Consider the following 23881-nt stretch of genomic DNA (forward strand, 5'->3'; position numbering starts at 1 on the left):
GTCAAGCCACTTGTTATTGAACTTTTGTTTCCGATACTTGCATTGTTTTTCCTGGAATAGTCAGTCGAAGAGGAGGAGCTCATTTCTGTAAAATATATGCATTTTAAGTATAAAAAAAGCTAAAACTAAAATAATTGCAAACTTACTTCAAAAGTGAAAAGCACCAGAAAACGCGGGACAACTAGCAATTTTCGCGCGAAGAAAAAATTGCGTTAGCGTTAACGAAGAAAATTTCCTAAATTAACAGAATTAAAAAAAAAAAAACATCTGTCCTTCTTTTTCCTACACCCATATTTTTCGGCAAAAATCCCTACATGTAGAGAATATTCCCTACATTTACCATCACTGATTCATATGTAAAAACGCTCTCAACTAGTCGACAAAAAATGCTCACAGCTCAGATTACCTGATTTCAAAGCGCTCTTATCTGTAAAACGGTTGTATAAAAAATGATGAAATTTCATAGAAAATCATAACAAAAAGTCTAAAAAATGTCGCACAAATTTCGATGTTGCTCAATAAAAAAATAATTCTTATGGCTAAGAAATCTATTAAAAATATTTGTTATTGTATTTCGAATCTCCGTGAAACACCAAATGAAGAAAAAGTGTTTTTCAAGTAGCGGTTGCCCCTCGGCAGGCAATGGCAAACCTCCGAGCGCATTTCTGACATGAAAAAGTTCCTCATAAAAAAAAATATGTGCCGTTCGGAGTCGGCTTGAAACTGTAAGCCTCTCCATTTGTGGAACAACATCAAGACGCACGCCACAAATAGGGGAAGGAGCTCGACCAAACACCCAAAAAGGGTGTAAGCGCCATTTATACAAGGTGAAGCCCAAAATAAACAAGACTGACGTCATAAAAATGTTTTTGATGGCGCCATCTTTTTAATGAGTTAGTGCGTTGGAAGTTACATCCCTAGCTGACTTCCAGTGAAAGCTTGGTGACATACGCTTCAGTGGAAGCGAAGTTATTGCGTCTAAAGTGTCAGTATGGTTGGGTCATCGGTGCAAAAATGAGTTTGGAACCAAGAGCTAATATCAAATTTTGTTTTAAAATCGGTAAAACGTTTACTGAAACATTTGAATTAATAAAAAAAGTTTATGCCGATGATTGCCCAACTCGTACCAGAGGTCATGAGCGGTTTACACGTTTCAGAGATGGTTGTGAGGACATTAATGTCAATACACATACGGGCCCCTCAAAATCAGTAATCACCGAAAACTCCATCGAAATTGTTAGTAAATATATCAAAAATGAACCGAAATCATTGTTGAAATTCATGCAATCGGAGTTGAATATCTCAAAAACATCGATTTATCGCATTTTAACTGATCATTTGGGCTTACGAAAGGTCTGTGCACGTTTCATTCCGCACAAGTTAACTGAGGACCAAAAATTGCTCAGAATTAAACATTCAAAAGACCTCATTAAAGAAGCGAGAAAAACGAGAACTTCCTTTAAAACATTTTAACTGGTGATGAAAGGTGTTGTTTCCAATATGAACCTGAAACTAAGTGTCAAAGTGCCGAATGGAAAGCCCCAGACGAGCCACCACCCAAAAAATCGCATTTGGAGAAGTCAAAAATCAAATCGATGCTCATTTGTTTTTACGATTTCAAGGGAATCGTCCACAAGGAATTCATGCCAATGGACCAAACCGTCATTTTGTAGCATTTGTTGCGTCGCATTCGTCGAACTCGCCCTGAATACCGCAAAGGAGGAAGCTGGCGCTTATTGCATGATAATGCACCATCTCATCGATCCACTCTTGTGACTGATTTTTTGACTAGAAATTGCATTTTAACCATCAATCACGCACCGTATTCGCCTGATATGGCTCCTTTTGACTTCTACCTATTCGGAAAATTGCATTTGGCCATGAAAGGAAAACGTTATGCGTCCGTAGAGGCCTTCCCAAAGGCTTGTACCAACTTCCTGAAGGAGATTCGGGTCAATAACCCAAAACACTCTTTCGAAAAGCTTTTACATTGCGCAAAACAGTTTATCGAGGGCAGATGGGAATAATGAATTTGAATAAAAAAAAGAGGTTGTCTGTAAAATCGGTTTACTGACGATAGTTTAACGTGATAACGTCATAAGAAAATACTAATTGAATGGTTGCATTTTTCAAAAGAAAATTTTAATTTTATTTGTTTGATAGATATTTTGTATGGATATAGAGAATGAGTTAACATTAACATAACATAACATAACATAACATAACATAACATAACATAACATAACATAACATAACATAACATAACATAACATAACATAACATAACATAACATAACATAACATAACATAACATAACATAACATAACATAACATAACATAACATAACATAACATAACATAACATAACATAACATAGCATAACATAACATAACATAACATAACATAACATAACATAACATAACATAACATAACATAGCATAACATAACATAACATAACATAACATAACATAACATAACATAACATAACATAACATAATCACGTCAAAAATAATAATAACATTAAAACAACAGGTATTATTAACAAACTTGGTTTTATTTTAAATTCTTCAAGTAAATCAAATTAATAATAATCAATAAGAAGGCATTTGCAAATACAAATACGTGGATTTATATATGTACATATGCGCATATACATACACATATACGCTCACTTAAGTAGGAGAGAGCAAGATGTCGAACGTTGCCGTTCGTTTGCTTTGTTTGCTTTGTCGTTCGTTCCGCGCTTTCGCTTGCAGTTCATTCAAGGTAACGGCAATGAGCAAGGTAACGACACATTTTTTCGTGCGTGCAGCCTGTTAAATCGAATTATAAGACGTTATCACGTCAAAAACTCGAAGTTATCGGAGCAAAGCTCCCGTCGTTTCTATTTTAGCTCAGTCTTGTTTATTTTAGACTTCACTTTATATACATAGGTATATACATATATAAAATATATTGTAAATGTTCCATGTCAAAGATATAGCATTATTTTGTTTTTGTGGTTTTTGTATTTGGCTTTCGTGTTACCATAAAATTCTAATTTGGCATAGCAACCCCCCAAAACGCTCAAGCAAGCCGAATCTCTTAAAGGTGGTATCGGTAAATCAGCTGATTTATTTATTTTCTTTCGCCGTGTCAATGTGGCTGTCAGCCTAGAATGAAACAATGTGAATTCATTCTTTGTTTTCTACTTTGCCAATACTTTGTTTTTACAATCAAACGTACAAAACATTGTTGTTGGTCTAGTGCCACCACCTTTATTGAATGCGCCTTGCGCTCAAGCAAAAATACCAAGCACTCACACCATCACACACCTAAGCCCTTGTCAAAAAAAAGGAAGAAGAAGCGTGTTTTTACTTGTAATTTTGTGCGATGCCTGTATGTCCTTAAATTCTCAATACTTTTCGAATTAAAACAAATTTTGTGTATTTAAATAATTCACAAGTTAGAAATATTTATTGAATCCACTTCACAAATTATTTACGTATCGATGTCACAAAATAGCATAAACTCTCATGAAAAGATGAAAGCAGGCAAATTTTTGTTCCCTATTCCCAAATTTCATTACTTGACATCAAAAGAGTCACGCCAAATTTGCCTCAAAGTCAAATGTACTCCAGTTTCCCCTAAGCTGCTCGCTCAAAATCGAATAACACAGTTAGGAATTAATAGCCCATATTTGCCCAGTAACTAGTTTTCCTGGTAGTTTTTCGCATCAACGCCATGCCCGTCATGAACTGGATACAACAACAAAGATGCGTATCCGCGTTGCATCTACCTCGCGATTCGCAGTCTTTATTATGGTTTGAAGTGACATTGAATAAGTCATAAGAATTTATTGCCAGTGCATTATCCACTTATGTATGTATGAAAAATCCGGTCTATGCGACGCGGATGCATCATTGTTCCGTGTCGTTTACTTTGTGAGTGGTTTCTTCCAATGTATTTCTTGAATATGAACGAAAGGCGAAGGCAGTGTGCCGCGCCTGGCAAGCACAAAAAAAGTGTACTGAATCGGCGCTGAAGCAATGCATGTGCGTACATATGAATGCACTACCGTTCTTCTCTTGCTGGTAATGCCGATTATGGGCATTTCGGCGGTTTTGTACGAGTATTGCTTTCATACTTTCCTCTTTCTTTGGTTGTTGCCTGCATACGAGCACTGCTTGAACGGCCGCGGATAGAGGTTCAAATAATTGGTTTTAGCTTCGGTCGACTAACAAATGTAGGTTCCGGTTAAAAAAGCTTGATAGTTCTCTAAATACTTGGCACGTCCCCATAGATGGTTTTGTTCGTGATGCATATTCCATTGTTCCCGGGTACGATGCTTACTGCATGCATGAAACATCAAATAGTAGAGAAAGTTCGACCTTCGGCACTCAATGGCAAACGTCTGAGTGCATTTCTCATGAAACAAGGACGAATTCACAGAAGGCGCGTAAATTTAGTTTGACTGCCAAATTTCAAGGAGAATATAAACAAACTAATAAGGCGACAATAAATCGCAAGAAAATAAATAAATTTCCTTATTTTGTTAATATTTTTGTATTATTATGCTGCATGCCAAACCCGGTGGTCAAAATAGCGAAAAATAAAATAACGATTTTCGGAAGACACCAGCTAACGACTTGAGCTTCCAGGTAGCTGCCTAAGATTTAATTTTCTTTCGATTTCTAGTCAGGTTAAAGAAGATTGGCCTCTGGAGGGAGTCTCTCAAGAGATATAACAGCATTTTCGGGCAGTTAACACCGTATTCCTCCGAACTTCGTACAGATCTTTCTATCCGCAAACTAAAGTTTGAGGGTCGTGCTAGGGCAATCTTTCTAAATAGGCAGAATTGGATAAAGGGGAAAATCTGCACCGAAACTTGCACCTCTGCCTTCACTCACGGTTCCAAGATGGAATCGGGAGTCGGAGCAGGGATTCTCTCTAAATCAGCTAATTTATCTATCTCCTTTAAACACCCGAACACTGCTAGTGTTTTTCAAGCAGAAATCTTTGCGATCCTGCAGGCATGCAAAATGCTTAGGGAACGCGAGAGCGAGGGAGATATTAACATTTTCTCCGATAGTCAAGCCGCGATTAAGGCTCTGACGATGCCATGACGCAGAACGAAATTAGTAAACTCCTGTAAGGAGGAGATCAAATCTCTTGGGTGTGCAGGTAATATTTCTCTGATCTGGGTTCCAGGACATAGGAACATAGAGGGAAATGAAATTGCAGATGAGCATGCCAGGAAGGGGACTGAATTGGCCTCAGAGACCTCCTACCCGGTCATCGGCATCCCCCTGACAGTTGTTAAAGATGAACTGCACAAATTATTTCTCAGGAAAGCGCAGAAAAGATGAAGCTCCATTTCTTCAAGTGCTATTTCGAAAACCCTTTGGCCCCAATACGATATACGAAGGACTCAGAAAATTCTTTGGATTCCTCGGCATTCAATTTTGCAACTCGTAGCTGTGTTTACCGCTCACTGGATGATCGGCACACAAGCGGAAAAGCTACGGTTACCATTTAATCCCCATTGCAGAAGCTGTGGGGATCTTTCAGAGAAGGGACAGCTGAGCACTTTCTCTGTAAATGTCCGGGTTTGGCAACTAGACGATGAAGGTCACTGGGCGCTCCTTCCTTCGACAGCCGGGGCAGTGCGCCAACCTAAATCCAATCAATCTCCTTCATTTTATCAGCAGCTCTGGTTGGCTGTAGGTATCTGCCTGTTGGAGGTCTCATAATGGTATCAAAACGGTGCTTTCGTGCTACTTGGGGAGTGCCAGACTGGCATTTAAACCATTTCACCCACCTACTTACATACTTTTTTAAAAAGGAGCCTCTAACAGGACGAAGAATAGCCTGCCCCAGGTGCCCAGCCGAAGGTTTTAAAAAAGGTGCCCAACGGAGGGTTAACATGTTGAAAATATATTCGTTTCCTGGAACTTTTTGATCAAGTTGGCAAATTCGAAGAGAATCAACTTTCGAGACGTGTTATAGAATAGTGCCCCTCATATTGAGGCTCGAAACGCTTCATATTTTTTTGTTGTTTTTGTCAAATATGTCGATGTATTTTTAATAAAAGTTCTATCTATAATTTGCAGTTTTATTTTGAAAAGAAAAATAAATAAAAATTGCATATAAATAACTGTAAATATATATAAAATAAAAAAAAAATAATTTTTCTTCATCTTTTAATGCCCAAACGAAATGTTACAAAAAACGAAGCCATCTGGTGGCGAAACGGAGTTCGCCGGGTTTACTAGTCCCCTCTAAAAACGGTTTTTCTTTTAGCGCTGCTGGACGTAGCAGCCATGCCTAGTTAAAAACTGTGCCATCATAGAATCAACGTTTCCATATGCTCTCCGGATGCATTTCTGTAGGTCTGGGACCATAGTGAAAGTGCTTTTTCCCTTCCCACTATCGTTACATTTGGTCTGCCAATTTTGCAGAGCGATATCATCGAACCTCTGTGGGGCGTCCCTCAGTGAGGCTTTGTTACCAGACATCCGCGCGTTTTTTGTATGCTGGCATTTTTGTTTCATATATTTTGACTTTACGCGAGAGGGATTCTGTTTGCTATTACCCCTGCTGCTTCTTCAGATATGCTCCTGTAGCCTCTAATGATTCTAACATTGCATAATATGTACACCCGTTTAGCCTGGCTCAAGTAGCTGGGATATATCACTACGTCGTCTCACACTTCCATAGCGTAAAACAAGATCGAGGGACAGACGCTTTCTAACAACGCTTTCATTTGTTGCCTTAGTCCACCCACGTTGAGCATTAAGTCACGATAAAGCCGCGCAGGATTTTGTAGCTTTCGAGCTTGAGTATTCCAGATGCGTTTTAAAACTTAGTCTTCTGTCGATCATCATCCCTAAACATTTTTTGTGATCTGTTGATGTTATATTGTGACCACCAACCTTTATTTGAAGGTTTTCAACTTTACGTCGAGAACTTATGAGAACCAGTTCGGTCTTATGGTCTGCTAGTCTTAGCCCAGACGATTGTAGCCATTGCTTAATTCTATTGATGGTGTCTTCTACCCTTCGCGAGACCTCTTCTAGAGTTTTCCCTACGACTACCACAGCTAGATCATCTGCAAACCCAACAATACTTGCTTGTTCGTGCTGTTCAACACGTAGCACTCCATTTCACATAATATTCCACAGAGCCACGCCTCGTACAGAGTCTTGAGGAACTCCTCCAGTTACCTTATAGCTTTTGAGGCCTACGTCTGTATTATACCATAGGGTTTTGTTATCAAAGTATGAATCAATTAGCTTTATCAGATAGTTCGGCACATTCATACTCCGTGCCATCAGTATTTGATCCCATTTGATCCAGAGTCACTACTGGGCAATATTTTTTGGTTCCTCCTATCTATATTCTACCAGAGACAGCAGTTTTTGCTATTTCGCATGCTTCTATTGTTGCATCTACTGCACTGCGATGCTTTCTAAAGTCATATTGGCGAGCTGACAGACCTGTATGGCATTCTGAGTACTGCTCTAGTCGGTAGCAGACTATTGCTTTTAGCACTTTGTCAGCGGTGTCCAGCATACATAGCTGCCTGTACGATGACGACCCTAGTCATCGACCTAGTGGTCAATTGTCATCGCCGATGCAGCAGATAACCCGACTACCAAACTTAGCGCGGAAAAGCCCGGTTTTGGCTTCTGTGTAGCATGGCACGTCATCTATGATGAAACCAAAAATCGTTCAAGTGACTATCTTCGATTTTCGGCTCCAAAAAATCATTTATAATGTCTCCATAGCATTAACCGTTACCCGAAATGGCGTTTACAGCAGTAATTTCGAAAAATCTGGGCCAATGATGCCACCGCCTCAAATTGTCACTCTCTGAGGATGCATTGGTTACTGGACGATCACGTGCTATTTTTCCAATTACCAGATGTGGCAGTTTTGCTCGTTAACATAGCCGCCGATATGAAAATACGCTTCGTTAGAAATATGATTTTATATGTTTGGGTTACATATCACTGATTTTGGAAAAAAGTTTGCAAAATTTTCCAACGTTGTTCAAGGGCAAAGCTGTATGAACGGGAGGCCCGTATATACACACACGAATCGTGCTCAAAAAGTATCGTGAATTTTGAATTTTTACAGGTTACGGATATTCGAATTTAAATTTTTTTGTGGGGATATGTCGGTACTCATGTCTCTCACTCATGCCGACGACTTCGGCCATTTTGAATGTTCAGTTAATTGTTGACAGCTGCTTTGCTTGCACGTGTTTCGGTTCGTCTTCGATTTTTACCTATTCAAAATGATGGATCAAAGAACCTGTATCAAATTTTGTGTGAAAAACGAAACTAAGTGCGGGGATGCATTCCGAATGTTGACTCAGTGCGGTGTTATACGGAGAAGCTACTTTGGACCAAAGCAACGTTTGTCGGGGTACAAAATGTTCTCAGAAGGCCGAGAAGATGTGAACGACGATAAGCGTGCCCGAGCAGACGAAAAAATCGATGAAGTGAAGAAAATGATATTGGCCAATCGTCGAATCACCGTTAGAGAAGTTGTTGAGGACCTAGACATATCGATTGGCATCGCATGAACATTGCTAATGAAATGTTGAACTCTGCCCGCGACGACCCAAATTTGCTCCAGAGGGTCATAACTGGTGACGAATCGTGGTTTTATGGTTATGACGTGAAAACCAAAGCTCAATCATCTTAATGGAAGCTGCCGCACGAACCAAGACCGATAAAGCGCGCCAATTTCGGTCGAATGTAAAAGTTTTGCTTACCGTTTTCTTCGATTGCAGGGGCGTTGTGCATCATGAGTTCTTGCCACAGGTGAAAACGTTCAATAAGGAATATTACCTGCAAATTATGCGCAATTTGCGTGACGCAATCCGCCAGAAACGCTCGGATTTGTGGAAGAACAAAAATTGGCTCTTGCATCGCGATAACGTCCCTACTCACACATCGTTGCATGTACGCGACTTTTTGGACATAAACAACTCATGACGCCACAGCTACCGTATTTCCCAGATCTGGCCCCGTGTGACTTTTTCCTTTCCCCGAAACTGAAGAGGCCCATGAAAGAACGACGCTCGCTACGATTGACGAGATAAAGACGGCATCGAAGGAGGAGCTGAACAAGATAAAAAAAAAATGATTTTTTGAAGTGCTTCGAAGATTGGAAAAAACGTTGGCAAAAGTGTATAATATCTCTAATGGGAATTACTTTGAAGGGGACCAAATAGATATTAATGTTCCTATGTTCATTAAAATAGATACAGTAGTACCTCGATTCTTGCACATAATGAAAACAGGGCTCGGTGCAAGAATTAAGGTTGTCGCAAGTAGCGAGTATTTTTTTTTTTTGTATGAAATAAAAGGCAATTTTATGAGAGAATTTGGTTGAAAAATAAGTTTATTATTTTTAATATGTATTTTAATTCAATACGCTTAAGTTTAATTCGTTCATATACATAAATATAGAAAGACTCACATACTTTATGGTGAACTAAAAAAATTTGAAAATTTTGTTGGTTTTGTGCAAGCTCGGTTGTTCAGTACTACGCTGCTTCTAAGTCTCTGGAGCGTCATAATATCGTCTAAAGAGGCATTATTTTGATCAGCCCATTCGAAGCAAATATTATATGCTGATATAGTCTCCTCCTGTGTAACTTTCTTCGTATTTACTACCACGTTGTTTGTTTCTTCACCATTAGTAAGGTCACAATTGATACAGGGATCTTCATTTTGTTCAAAAGACTCCAAAATAGGTTCAGCAATCCATTGCTCAATTTCAGAATCGGATATTTGCTCCAATGGTTCTATTTCTTGAAGCAAATTTGAAATTGCTTGATTATTGGATGTATCTTCAACAAGCTGTAAGCGTAACTCTGAAAGAGGAATGACATCCCCACTATCCCATTCGGATGTTACCTCAAACAGTTTTTGAAATGATGACTGAATGGAGGTCACATTAACAGCATTCCAGGCATTAGCTAAAAAGCATATAGCGTGTTTTAAGTTGATGTTTCGCAGAGATTCGTCTATTGTTTTTCCACGGCGAACGATGTCACTTAAAAGGCTTGTTTTGTAGTTCAATTTCGTAAGTCTTATAACATTCTGGTCCATGGGCTGTATAAGTGCAGTACAGTTTGGAGGAAGACATATTACAGATATTCGACCATCACTACTCATTAACTCGCCGTCTTTGGGATGGCATGGAGCATTATCAATAAGCAATAGAGCCTTTTCGGGAAGATTTTCGGCACGAAGGAACCCTTTTACCTCTGGAACAAATGTTTTGTGAAACCATTCCTCCAAACCATTTAGTTTTACTCTGTGATTTCCAGATGCTTTCGTGCAAGCTAGAAAAGTTATTCTTTCCTTAATGATTTGATGTCCTGGAATGGAAGTTTCTTTTGACCACACAAGAGTTCTATCAGGCAAAAGCTTCCAAAAGAGACCAGATTCATCGGCATTGTAGATCTGGTCCTTGGTCAAACCTATAAAGGAATTTTTTGTTCAGTTTTTATAAAAATGTATTAACTGAATGAGTCTTATTCGTAAGTTTTTCTCCACATATTTTGAGTCTTCGTATTCCGTATCTTTTTTTAAAGTTTGTAATCCAACCATTGCTAGCATGAAAGTCCCCCGATTTTTTCTGAATTTTGGCATGGAGAAACTTGGCTTTTTGTTTAAGCATATCAGAAGTGATTGGTAAATTCTTGGCTCGTTGATTTGCAAACCATTTCGTCAATGCTCTTTCCATTTTAGGAAGCTCTGCAGGGCTAAAGGTTTTTCTCTTCCCAGGACCAGATTCAGCATGCGCCAGGAACTTCCTTATGGTGTTCTTCTTATTCCTAATGCGGTTTATTGTTGACCTGTGCGCGTGAAAACTTTTGGCTAAGGCACCGATAGAAAATCCTTCACTTAGTTTCCTTAAAATTTCAGCTTTTTGCTTTATTGTAAGCAACGTAAATTTTTTCCCTGCCATTGTGAGACCGCACTCAATGAAACGTTCGTTAAAACTGATTCAAATGTCCCAAAATACACGTGCGTAAGAGAATTAGCCAATTACAGCAATTCATTTCCGAAATAAATCGGGACTTCCCCGAATTTTATTGAACAAGGAATGTGGCAAGTATCGAGTTCAAATTTTTTGGATGTCGCAAGTACTGAGTACGTAATGGAAAATTTTTTATGTTGCAAGAATCGAGGTGTGCAAGTACCGAGTATGTGCAAGAATTGAGGTACTACTGTATAGGCATATTTTTAAAATGTTTTCAAAATTTCATGAAAACGTTCAACTTCTTAACCAGAATTTCTAGTACATTTTTAGGTATGCAGTTTGATAGCCCATTGAATTTTTGTATAACAAAGAGCAAGTTCCAAGTGATTACAAAATGCCTTTGATTTTTGACAATTTTTTTCACTGACCTGTTACGTCTTTCCTTCCATCCGAATGCTTGGTCAGTTGAATCAAAATTTAGAGAGAACTGCTTTTTTCTTATAGGTAACCATCTCCAAAAAATAATCAAAAAAAATTGTATATGAAAGTAAGGGCACTCTGATGTATGTATGTACATATATTATTTACGTGCATACACCTAAGTGCTTAATATTGACATAAGCATGCATACTTAGGTACATATGGCAGGTATACCTGTCCAAAGTAAACTTAACTTTGCATAAGCGTACGTACATATATACGCACATATGCATGCACATTCGTGTCTACTAAATAAGTTGTTCGGAATCCCACCTGAAAAACATTAATTACCACTTAAAGATTTTAAATTATCTATAAAAACCTCTTCGCATGCACAGAGTTCAAAGAAAATGAACATTAAATGAAGCAGTTTTGCTGAAACAGACACAATTAAATAGCAACAAACTAATAATGTTAATAATAACGGCAGTCATATATGCACATCCACACATACATGTGCATAATACACACTAATAACAACAACATAAACTTCAACAAGCAACAAAACATCAAACATGTCCCCAGCAGTGCATCTTCGGTTAACTAAAAACGGAACTCCAACTGCGTTCGGTCGGACTCGCTTAAGCGAGTGTAAGTTTGTTAAGGTAAAAAAATAACAACATCGCAACGCAAACAAAGACAAAACACGACATCAGGCGCAAAAGTAACGACAATAGCAATAAAAAATATTATTACCCTACAAAATTGGCCTCCACTTAAAGCAGCAGCAGCAGCAGCAGACCAGTCCCCCTCATAATTTGAGTCTTTAGACCAGCCCTACGATCGAGTTTATTTAATTTTTTTTCCACATTTTCATATGACTGCTGATGATATCACACGAAAATTTTAAACGGGCGAGGGATAAATATGGAGTATGTCACCGAGAGGAAATTATAAGTCATAAAACTGAATTGTAAATGCGGCAGCATTACAAACAACCCCCCACAAGTGGCCAATGCTGAAAGGCACTGTGGCACAGTGCACCGACTCCATATAACCAATGAGCAAAAATAAAAGGAGTGGTCGGAATTTTTTGATGCTTTACTAAAAAGGTATAAGAAAAAGTAAAAAATTTAAAATTTTATATTAAAAATTAAAAAAAAAACTAAAATGAAATTGGTAGCCAGTATGAAAAAACCGATTTCTTTTATGACACATTTAAACTAACTTTTGAACTAATTTTTTAACAGGTTGAAAGCTTCTTTAAACACCTAGCGAATATGCCAAATGATAGCCCGATTTATAAGCGATTCGGGTGCTAAATTTCATCTAAATAAGTTCAGCACTTTCTTAGTGAGGAAAGGTAACGGGTTTTCATTTCATCAAACTTTAAACTTTGTATCTCTAAAAAAGCTGTAACTTAAAAAAATAAAGCCCCGGATCAATGAAGTGGAGATCAGTAGAAAGCTGTAAATCAGTTTCAACGAATTCTATGTTTTCTAATGTCCATTTATTTGCTTTAACTCTTTGAGGACGGAGCCGCTCAACGGGCGAGCATCGCTGAGGACGAGAGGTATTTTAGTGCGCAGTAAAGAAAATAAACACGTTGAACGTTATAAAAACTAAGGCTTTATTTAACACAAGACAATTTTTTCATAAAATCGAAAAATAATTATAAACAAACAAATTCAAAAATAAAAAACAAAAAGAAGTTTTGTTGTATTTATGTATTCCAGCATTGTGTGGTATCGTTCAAATTGACGAAGTAATGCCGTCATCTTCGTCTTACCAGATTCAATGTAATATTCTTCAGAACTGTCAATATCTAACGTATCATCTCTAGATCGCTTAGCCATCGTGAGTAGGATAAAATATATAAATATATATATATATATGAAAACCCCGCTGGTTCCTCTTGCAGTGATCCTGAAAGATTGAATCAAAGAACTGAAATTCGTTCTGACTCTACCGTCGTCTCACATTGTAAGTTTATGTTATAAGGAAGATAAGACTTCATCGCCAATGGCCCTAATGTCTTTGAATGAAAACGTGACTCTTTAACCCTCCGATGTTCATATGGGTCTGGCCAGACCCATTCGATCTTTAAATGTATGTAGATCTTTTATTTTTAATATCTGAGGCTTCTTAGTCCATGACTTCCTAAAATGTAGTGTGCTAAACACAATGAAGTAGCAAAATTAAGATTTTTGCTATATTTGTTGTAAAAATAATAACTTTAAACTAATTTCGTTAATTAAGCTCACATGGGTCTGTGCAGACCCATATAAGCTTCTCATGTAAATTGGTTAACCGTTAGGTGTAAACAACTAAACTGTTAGTGGAGGCAGCGACAGAGATAATTTTTTAGTTGACATTTGAAAATTAAAGTGAATACGTGTTTTTTAATTAGTGGAAAGTGTTTTTTTAAATGGAACAAGTAAATATGGATGAAGTTGATGTGATGACGCATTTGCTTCGTAAGCTAAGTGCAGCAAATGTGAGTCCGGAAGAACGTCAGCGACTTCAGGCACAAATTGAAGAAATTATGGGACAGGAGTCCGATCCATTTGAAACAAGTGGCGACGTGGAAGATGATGAATATTTTCCAGATGAAGATGACTTCGGTGAAGCATCAGATATAGAACAGGAAATCGAGTTAGAGGCTGTTCTGGATGAAAACCATGATGATATTGGGGATTTGTATAGAGAAGCTATCGCCCTTCAGGCTTCAACCACAATGGAATCATGCAGCACATCTATTACCCAGGGCCTTATATACAGGTCGAAAGATGGTAGGATGTGGAATTCAAATCCTCCACCACCTGGAAGGCCTCGTTGTCACAATGTTACAACTTTTACTCGTAAAGGGCCACTACGAGGAGCGTCATCGTGTCATAAAGCTCTTTTCAAGCTATTGCTGTCTCCTGTGACCTGGATTTGTGACTCTGTTTCAAACTACCCTTTGAAAGGTATAATTTATACCGGAAAACCACCAGGTGGCCAGCGAGAAACGAATCAAAGTGAACGGGTCGTCATGAAATTGATGGAAAATTATATGGAAAGCGGTAGGACTGTTTATGCTGACAATTTTTTTTCAACATACAACTTGGCAGAAATGTTGATGGATCGTAGAGTGGCTTTCGTCGGTACCGTAAGAAAAAATAAGACCTTCATTCCGCATGAATTGCTTAACCCGAAGCGTGATGTTAAAAGCACTTTATTTTGTTATCACAATAATAATATCGCTCTGTGCTCGTATATGGCAAAGCCGAAAAAGCCAGTAATTATGTTATCCACTGCCCATTACCGTCAAAGCACCGATCCATTGAAAGGACTCAAGCCAGATCAAATTTTGGACTACAATAAATTTAAAGCGGGGGTAGATACAATGGATCAAATGTTGACTGGCTATTCATGCAAACGCTCGACAAACCGTTGGCCATTGGCAATGTTTTATAATATGCTTGATATTACCGGTTTGGCCTCTTTCATCATCTATGACGAGCTGAATCCGGCAAAGCAGAGTGATAAGAAGCGCTCATTTATCATATAATTGACACGGCAGCTAGTTATCCCACATATGACGAAACGGGCGACTAACCCATTAGTAGGATGTTTGCTCATATAAGACAAGCAATGAATCTTTTCAATATCAAGGTGAGTATGAATTATATACACACCTACATATATCTCCGCGTATAAAGATATGTGTATGCATGTATTCATATTTACTAATTTAAAATAAATAATTTCGCTACTTATAGGTACCGGAATCTTGTCCATCGACATCAGATGCAGCACAGCAACAATCATATGCTCAAGTTGCTTCAACACGGTCATCGTGCTACCATTGTGCTGCTTCTTCTTCGAAAAAGCGACGTAAAACTCGTTATAACAGCAGCAAATGTAATCGTCCCATATGTCTTAATGAACATTCCATGCAACTATATAGTTGTAAACCCAATTGCTCTTCGTAATTAATACTAATCCGTTCAAATAAGTAAATAAAATTATTTTTAAAACCGTATTTCTTACATTATTTGTATGGGTCTGGCTAGACCCTTATGATGCACTTACCGCATCATAAGGCACCGAACATCGGAGGGTTAAATATACCTATGTGTATGTCATCGCTCAGAACGACAGACGTCATGAGCTTTACAGCTACGAACTAATTTGGGCGGCTAAATGCCGGCACGCGTCCGCAACGGTAAAACGGCTATATGCAGCCACTCATCCCCTAAGAAATAACTCCGAATACTCTAAATTTGCTCCGACTAGCTTTTTTGCTTTTTTATTATAATCTGGTAAATAGTTTTTCTGAATATGGCCGCCGCGCTACGAGTTACAGGGTCCATTCGACCAGTTCAATTTTTGACTACTTTTTTCAATAAATTTGAATAATAAATCTAAAAGAGCTCAATCAGCAAAAATACGCCGTAAACGATGGTCAATTGGCCTCAATTCTTGCACGATGTGTATTTTATAGGCACGAAGCCAAGATCCTTGCGTAAAATTTCCCACATAGCCAGAGGAAAAAGGCCAACAAGTTGAGAACGACGACGAACCGACATTTCGGCGTCTTCTCTTCAACACTCTACTCTAAAAACCTCGCGATCAAATTTATTTTTTTTTTTTTCAAGTAAATTTCTATAGTTTGGCAGCGTTGTTCTGGTGTTAAACAATTCATGATGATTTGCCAAACCTTACTGAACAGAAATGTCAACACAGTTTGCCAGTCTCAGCAGTCAAACCAAACTTATCGATCTGAGAGTTCTCAGGCAGCTACAAAAACACCCTCTATACATGCATACATACGTACATAGGACAAACAAATATGAAAAGGGAGAGTCACGTCTTCAACAGGAAATATTTTCACGAGGTGGAAAAAGGCGGATAATGTATTACTGTGCCCTGGTAGACGAGGGTTCAACTTACCATAAATCCCAAATAAAGTTTAAAAGTTTTTTTGTTTGTCTCTGAATCTTACTATTTTATAGTTTTAGCGTCTCCAAACACGGATTTGTTTAATATTGAAAAAGAAAATATATATATTTTTTTGAACTTTGTTTTATGAAGCATATATTTTTGGGTTCATCATAATTATCTTTATAAAAGTACAGTAGTACATCTTGTTAAGAAAAAAAAATATCATTTTACAAATTTTTTACTAGAACTACTTAGGCAAGTTGGCTCGTAATTAATCACCCTATCGGAAGATTTATCATTTTTGCGTCGTACGTTATTCATATTTCGCACTTTTATGTATACAAACAAGGTCAAAAATAGAGACTTCCTTAACTCAAAAAAATTATTTTTTTTTTCATTTAGTAAAAAAACTATTCCAAAACAAAATTAACTTAAAAAAATGATTGATTTTTGTGCCACTTTGTATAAGACTTAAGGCATATTTCATCACGAGACATGATACAAACTTTTCTTAATTCAAGTTTTAGTTTTTAAATTATGCTCAAAAGCCGAAGTTCCAAGACACTCGATTTTCGCATTTTTGTCCACGTTCGGCGCACAGTGCGTTGTGTCGAATTGTGTACACGGTAGCAAATCGGCGTCTCATTATATTTGCCCCATGCAAGCGCTGCCAGCACAATAACAGGCACAAAGGCAGAAACAAAGCGATTGGAGGAGCTGTTGAATTAAGTTTGATGCACGTGTATGTGTGTCTGTTTGTGTGTGTTTGTTTATGTGTGGACATATACATATTCGTGTAAATACAAACCCAGTAAAAAATGTTTGGATTACTAAATACTAAAATCGCGTAATAGAGGAGTAATGACTTGTTCATGCATTTGGAGCTGTACGCGAACAATCAAGGCATTTTTATTGTAAGAAAAGGAAGTAGTACCCATTGATATATTTTGGAGTTCGTAATTATCGAGCTTAGGAATAGACGAATGTTGTAAGCATATCGCATACTTTTTTAGTCATTCCTTCTAACTGTATTAAGGAAAACAAAACAAAAGCATAGTAGTAGTAGTAAGTAGTAATTCTTTACATATTTATTTATAAATATTGCATCTTACATTTCAATAATTTACAAAATAATTCATTTAAATATACATATAAATACATAAAGAAAGAAATAATAATAAATTTGTGGCAATAACAATGTTGTCTGTCACAGCTCAAAAATTAATAAAACATTAAACTCTGCAATAAGAAAATTTCTATAGCGTAAGTCTGAGTATATAAAGCAAGTTAGTCTTTTCGAATTATGGCCATTAAGTATATTTATTACTTCTGCTTCATTTAGCTTCGCTGCGTTTAGGTATCTTGTTCTGATCTCCTTCAGTACCGGACATCTTCCTAAGAAGATGCATATCTTCTTCCTCGTTTAAATTGCAGAGGGTGCATATTTTCTGAGCATTTCCGTACGTAGTTGCATTTAGCCTCAGTAGACCACATCTTGCTTTGAAAATTATCGTAATATCAGCTAGGCGCATATCTTTTTTAATATATGATTCCCCTTTTGAGTAGTCTAAATATTTATAAAAAATCGCGTCGTACTTGACTGTGCTTTTTGTGTTGCCATGTTGATATCTTTTATTTTCATTTTGGTAAGAAGTTGCACACAGCGATCTTGCCAGTCTGTAGCGGTGATATTTTCTTCAAACTTCAGACCAAACTCCATTCGCATGTCGTTCAGATGCTTAAGCCAAAACACATTTTTACTTAAGATGCCTTGTGTTAGTTTGTGTGGGAGTCTGTTGCAATTGTATTTATAAATGGTTTTCCAGATATACTTCATGTGTAGCTCTAAAGAATAAATGTGGCTATCTTCTAAATTAGTAGTTTCTAGTGTTATTGGATAATTCAGAGTGAAGTCGGGTAGTTTGAAGATTCTTTGAATGAAGTAACGTTGAAGTTTATTTACTTCATCGAATTTGAGCCACGTTTGCTTTTAATAAAAACATAGTAAGTTGGGGAATAAGTTCGTAGCGTCTTTACCGAAGACTTTTATTTAAGGGGGTAGTATGGTTAATTCGGTGTAAAACAAGCATATTTTTCGAAATTTTTTTTGTTGACACAGTTGATTTATTCAAAATTTTAAAATTACTTTATTATAAAGTCATATTTAAAGAATATTGTGTGAAATTTTCATTGATTTTTATGAAGAAATGAGTTGGTGGCAGCGAATCTTCGCGGACGTCTCATAAAAAAGTTTTATTGCGGTGTCCCTCAGAACTCATTACTGGATCAACTAAAATCAAAAAACCAAATTGATTTCATCAGCTAATAAAGTTTCGCAGGTAACAACGTCGAATTTTTTTTTTTTTTTTTTTTTTAATTTTTTAAAGCGCTTTGAAGTCAAAACACCGATTTTTCATAAAAAAAACTTGAAAACTTTGTTGTTTTAAAATATGACAAAATTAAAAAAAAAAAAACTCGACGTCATTACCTCGTGAATAAAGTAAAGAAACAAAAAAACCAAATTTGAAAAGAATCGGTGCAGTAGATATGAATCTACAGTGGACACCGACCGTAAAAAAGGCAAGTGTGAGAAAAACGCGTTTAAAGATTTCGGCAGCGTGAAATCCGGTTGGAGAGGTAGATACTTAATCCTTTGTGTCTTTGTCAATTTTACTCCAATGCACTTCAAACTTTCACACAATAATCTTAAGATGTTATAGAATAATTTAAAAAAAAAAAAATGAAAAATGAAAAAAAAAATACCATACTACCCCCTTAAACAAACAACAATAATTATATCAATAAGTTAATCAATTTGTTGATGCCGTTCTGCCAAAAACGGCTGATCTGGTGTCAAAGAAGTTGTTGGGCCAGTTTTTAAGGACATCTTTGTTATTGAAGGTAACGCCCTTCATATGATTTGACAGGGAGCGGAAAAGGTGGTCAGTGCAAGGTCAAGAGAATACGACGGATGCTGAAGGACCCCCTCTGCGGCTTTCGCCACAGCAAAAACTTCCGCTTGCAAATACTGCTCTGGTCTGGCACCTTGATAGGCTGCCTAATCCCTAGTTTTGAGCAGTATATGCCCCCCCGCTCCCATTCCGTCTAAAGTTTTAGAGCCGGCTGTGTGGATGTGAAAAATCATATGACCAGGCTTCATGCCTTTGTGCCATCCATCCTCTTTAATTGTGGTACGAAACCTTCTCTCCCAATAAAAGTACGGAGTCATTTAGTCTGTGCAACCTGAACTCCACTTTCCTATTGAGCTATCTCTGAAGGTTCTACAGGTGGATTTCGCTGCCAGATTTTCCGCCATAAGCTCAATAGGTGGCATGCTGAGTATCATTTCCAGCGCCGCCGTTGGAGTGGTTTTCATCGCTCCTGTTATGCACAGAGCAGCGAGTCGCTGAATTCTTTCCAGTGGCATTAAGTCTGTGAGTTTTCTTGTCGCAGTCTACCATACTAGGGCCCCATACAGCAATATCGGTCTAACTACTGTCGTGTAGCACCAATGCATCAGTGAGGGTGATGGACCCCAAGTAACGCCCAGCAATATTTTACATGCGTACAGCACATTACTGGCCTTTTTCACCCATCTGAGCTCTTGTAGTGTGGCTTTGATGACTTGTGCAACATGAGGCCTGGCGTTGTCGTGAAGGAATATGGTTTGACAATTCGATCAGTTCTTTTCAGTCGAATAGCCTCATTCACGCTGTGTAGCTGGCCAATGTAGTGCTCCTTGTTGACCGTGGCATTCTTTTCGAGCATTTCCCAGTGCACCATGCCCTCCCAGCGCCACCAAACATATATCACGAACTTCTTTGGATGAAGATCCGACTTGACTCTCAGCTTTGGCGTATCTCCTGGAGCCACCCACTCCTTTCTTTGTTTCATATTGATGTATAGGCAACATTTCTCATCTCTCGTGTCGATTTGGTACAAAAACCGTTATTCATGATCGCATGTTGTTCGATAGCGGGCGGGATGCTGGGAAGCCATTTTAAGGTGACTTTTTTTGTTTTTTTTCTTGAGCTCGTGAGGCATCGAGGCTCCCAATTTTCCCGTAAATCCCATTGAATGAAGGTGGTTCAGATTCGTTTTATGATCGCAGTTCATATTTTTCGCCAACTCACGACTGGTTTGACGACCGTTTTCTTCAAAAGGAACGTTGAGATTTTCTTCATCGATTTCAGAAGACCTCCCGCTGCGGGACGTGCCATCGACGCCAAAGTCGCCATTTTCGAAGTTTGCAAACCACATCCGTGCTGTAGACTCTCCTATGACACAGTCATGGTAAATGATTTTTTGAAAAATCCCTACTCAGCCCAAAAATTTCTGGAACCATTTGGTTTACTCGATTTTTTCTTAAAAAAATCTGTTTATTTTAGGTGTCTTTTTTATTGCCTTCATATTTTTTTGGTGCATTTCTGATTCGGCGTGCTTCTGAAAATCAGACTTGCCGCCGTTCAAAACTTTGTCGCACGCAGCGCATTTTTATTTGAATGGATCGTAACCCACAGCTTCCAACCAGCCACTAAAATTGTCGTCGTCAAGCCACTGGTTATTGAACTTTTGTTTCCGATACTTGCATTGTTTTTTCTGGTGTTCCTCCGAAGAGTCAGCCGAAGAGGTGGACCTTATATATAAATATATATGCATTTTACGTATAAAAAAGGCTAAAACTAAATTATTTGTAAATTACATCAAAAGTGAAAAGCACCAGAAAATTAACAATTTTCGCGCGAAGAAAAAAAAACGGCAATGTTGCGGTATTAACGCTTTTAAAAGTATTCTGCCAAAAAAAAAAAACGTCTGGCATGAAACCTGACTGCGGATTTTTATTTTAAATGAACTTTTCTAATTTTTCCCGCTTTTTTTTAATATTTTTCTGTCCTTCTTGAAAATTCCTTACATTTACAGAATTCAACAAAGTCTGCCCTTCTTTTCCCTACACCCACATTTTTCGACAAAAATCCCTACATGTAGAGAATTTTCCCTAGATTTACCATCACTGTTATGGCACCTTCTCCATACACGGCGCAAATATTCGGAGCTGCTTCGGCAGCTTTTTGACAAACAGCAAACAAATCGTTGTAAAATAAAGGAAAAATGCTATGAACTTATTCCCCAATCCAATACAAAGTGGCGCAAAATTAATCACCCCATCGGAAGATTTATGATTGCAAATGGCGTCGTACGTCAATCATATTTGACACTTGTGTAGTAGATAGCTGCTGTATACAAACAGACAAGCAATAGAGGTAAAGAGAGACAAGCAGTAGAGGTAAAAAATATTTTTTTGTATTGGGTAGAAATTTATCCAAATTTAAAAATGAATGCTTTATTTTGCGCCATCTTGTATAATGACATTTTAATGAAACGCAACAGGTTGTAAATTAATAGTAAACTTTATTTTAACCTAAACCAAAAGCTACAATTAAAGAAAGGTTTTTACAGTCGTAATCTACATTTACGCTTATATTCCCGCCATCCAGCAGCGTCTATAGCATGGGACTAATGTGTAAAGTGAAAGTGTAAATCGACTACAGGATGTTCGAATTCCACTGGCTGTGTCTGCAAATACTTCACGTACGTCAGAAATGTAGTCCAGCACATGCTGAAAAACGAGGTGAACACAACTTGGTTACGAGGCGGCACGAACGCGAAATTCACCGTTTGCACGCAGGGCCAATAAATGATGCCAACCCGGTATGCGTCGAGGAATTTATCCCGCACCTGCAATAGATAATAGAAATATATGTATATGTGTGCTGTATATGTATACATGCAAGAGCACATATTAATGACCTAAAATGGGAACAGGTGCAGCTATTAATCAAATTACAATTATGAATGGGGCAAACAAGTCTGGTGTAGCAAAGTGTGCCTAAGACCAATCATAAAATAAGCTCTTTTGTGAGTTCTCCACTGGCACATGACACATACACAAGGGAATCTAAGTTCAATTAAGGTAAATGAACGACTGGACTCAGACAACTTAAAGGCGACACATTATTTTGGGTAAGTTTATAAGTAACCTTTCGCGTTTAAGTAACAGAAACTGTATCTTCTGCTCAAATATGAACGAGACTGATTTAATAAAACACAAACGGTTAATTATTGTTAAATTTTTATTTTATCTCCTCCAAAGTAATCACCACTGGAGGCGATACACATATGCCAACGTTTTTTCCAATCATCAGAGCATTTCTGGAAGGCCGATTTCGGTATGGATTTCAGTTACTTCTTCGAATTCTCTTTTATGACTTCAATTGTCTCAAAATGTTTTCCACGGAGCGGCAACTTGAGCTTGGGAAACAGGAAAAAGTCACATGAAGCCATATCAGGCGAATACGGTGCTTGCGGAACGATATTAACATTATTTTTGTTCAAATAATCGCGAACAAGACGTGATGTGTGAGCTGGTGCATTATCGTGATGCAAGAACCATGACTTGTTGTCCCACAATTCCTTCCTTTTAAGACGAATGTTCTCGCGCAAACGCTTTAAAACGTCTAAATAATATTCAGCGTTAACCGATCGGCCTTGCGGAAGGAACTCCGAGTGCATCACACCTTCGTAATCGAAAAAAAACAGTCAGCATAACCTTAATTTTTGAGCGACTTTGGCGTGGCTTTTTGGGTTGATGTACGGCCCTCTTTGAACGATTTGTACCACTGGAAAACACGTGCACGCGATAGAGCAGAGCCCCCATAGGTTGTCTGCAACATTTTTAAGGCCTCTGAAGCCGAAATTTTGTTGGAATAACAAAATTTCAAACAAATTCTTGGTTCAACTTGAATTTCCATCGTTAAATTCGAAGAACACACTCGAGCTTGACTTGTTTACAGTAGCACAGAAAACAAACTATGTGACATATCACGCTGAAATTTGCCTTGTAAGCTTATAACAGTCCTACCAAAAAACAAAAAAATTATTTTTGCCATATGTCATCCGCGGACCGTTTTATTGATAAAGTCTCGTTCATATTTGAGCAGAAGATAAATGTCTGAGTTTGCCTGTTGACTATTTAAATCATCAAATCTCGCGGCTTCCATGTGCGTATGCACATATGTACAGTGCTGAACAAAAGTTTTCGGCATCACACCATATTAATGAAAAATTCAACGAATATGGGAATGACATTCAATAAATATAAGGTTGTCAAAAAAGTCTTGCGGTATTTTTTTGAATTTTCAATTGTTCATAAAATTGGTTATAATAATGCGATTTAAGTAAAATATGCGCCGTTTTGTTCGATGACGAGTTCCCAACGAGATGCCAACTTCATAATGGCCCTCTTATAGAAGCTCGCTTCCCTATTGTCAAAAAACTCGGAGAGCCAATTTTCACAGGACTCTCTTGTGGACAACTTCCGACTACCAAGCTCGTTCGCCATGGACAGAAATAGGTGGTAATCACTTGGTGCGAGATCCGGACTATACGGTGGATGCAAAAGAACCTCCCATCCGAGCTCCCGGATCTTCTGGCGCGTCACCAAAGATGTGTGTGGCCTGGCGTTGTCCTGATGGAAGACAGTTCGGC

General features: G+C 37.9%; 1 protein-coding gene across 1 annotated transcript in view; it reads right to left on the reverse strand.

Annotated features, from left to right (window-relative positions):
• Positions 1-21773: 21773 nt before the first annotated feature.
• The window catches only part of LOC129249837 (mpv17-like protein 2), a 54367-nt gene continuing 52259 nt past the window's right edge, over positions 21774-23881 (reverse strand). The window contains exon 4 of the mRNA XM_054889509.1: positions 21774-22072. Within this exon, the coding sequence (XP_054745484.1) occupies positions 21851-22072 (222 nt within the window). The 3' untranslated portion in view covers positions 21774-21850. The remainder of the gene's footprint in view (positions 22073-23881) is intronic.

This window comes from Anastrepha obliqua, chromosome 1 (assembly GCF_027943255.1).
Source record: "Anastrepha obliqua isolate idAnaObli1 chromosome 1, idAnaObli1_1.0, whole genome shotgun sequence".
NCBI lineage: Eukaryota > Metazoa > Arthropoda > Insecta > Diptera > Tephritidae > Anastrepha > Anastrepha obliqua.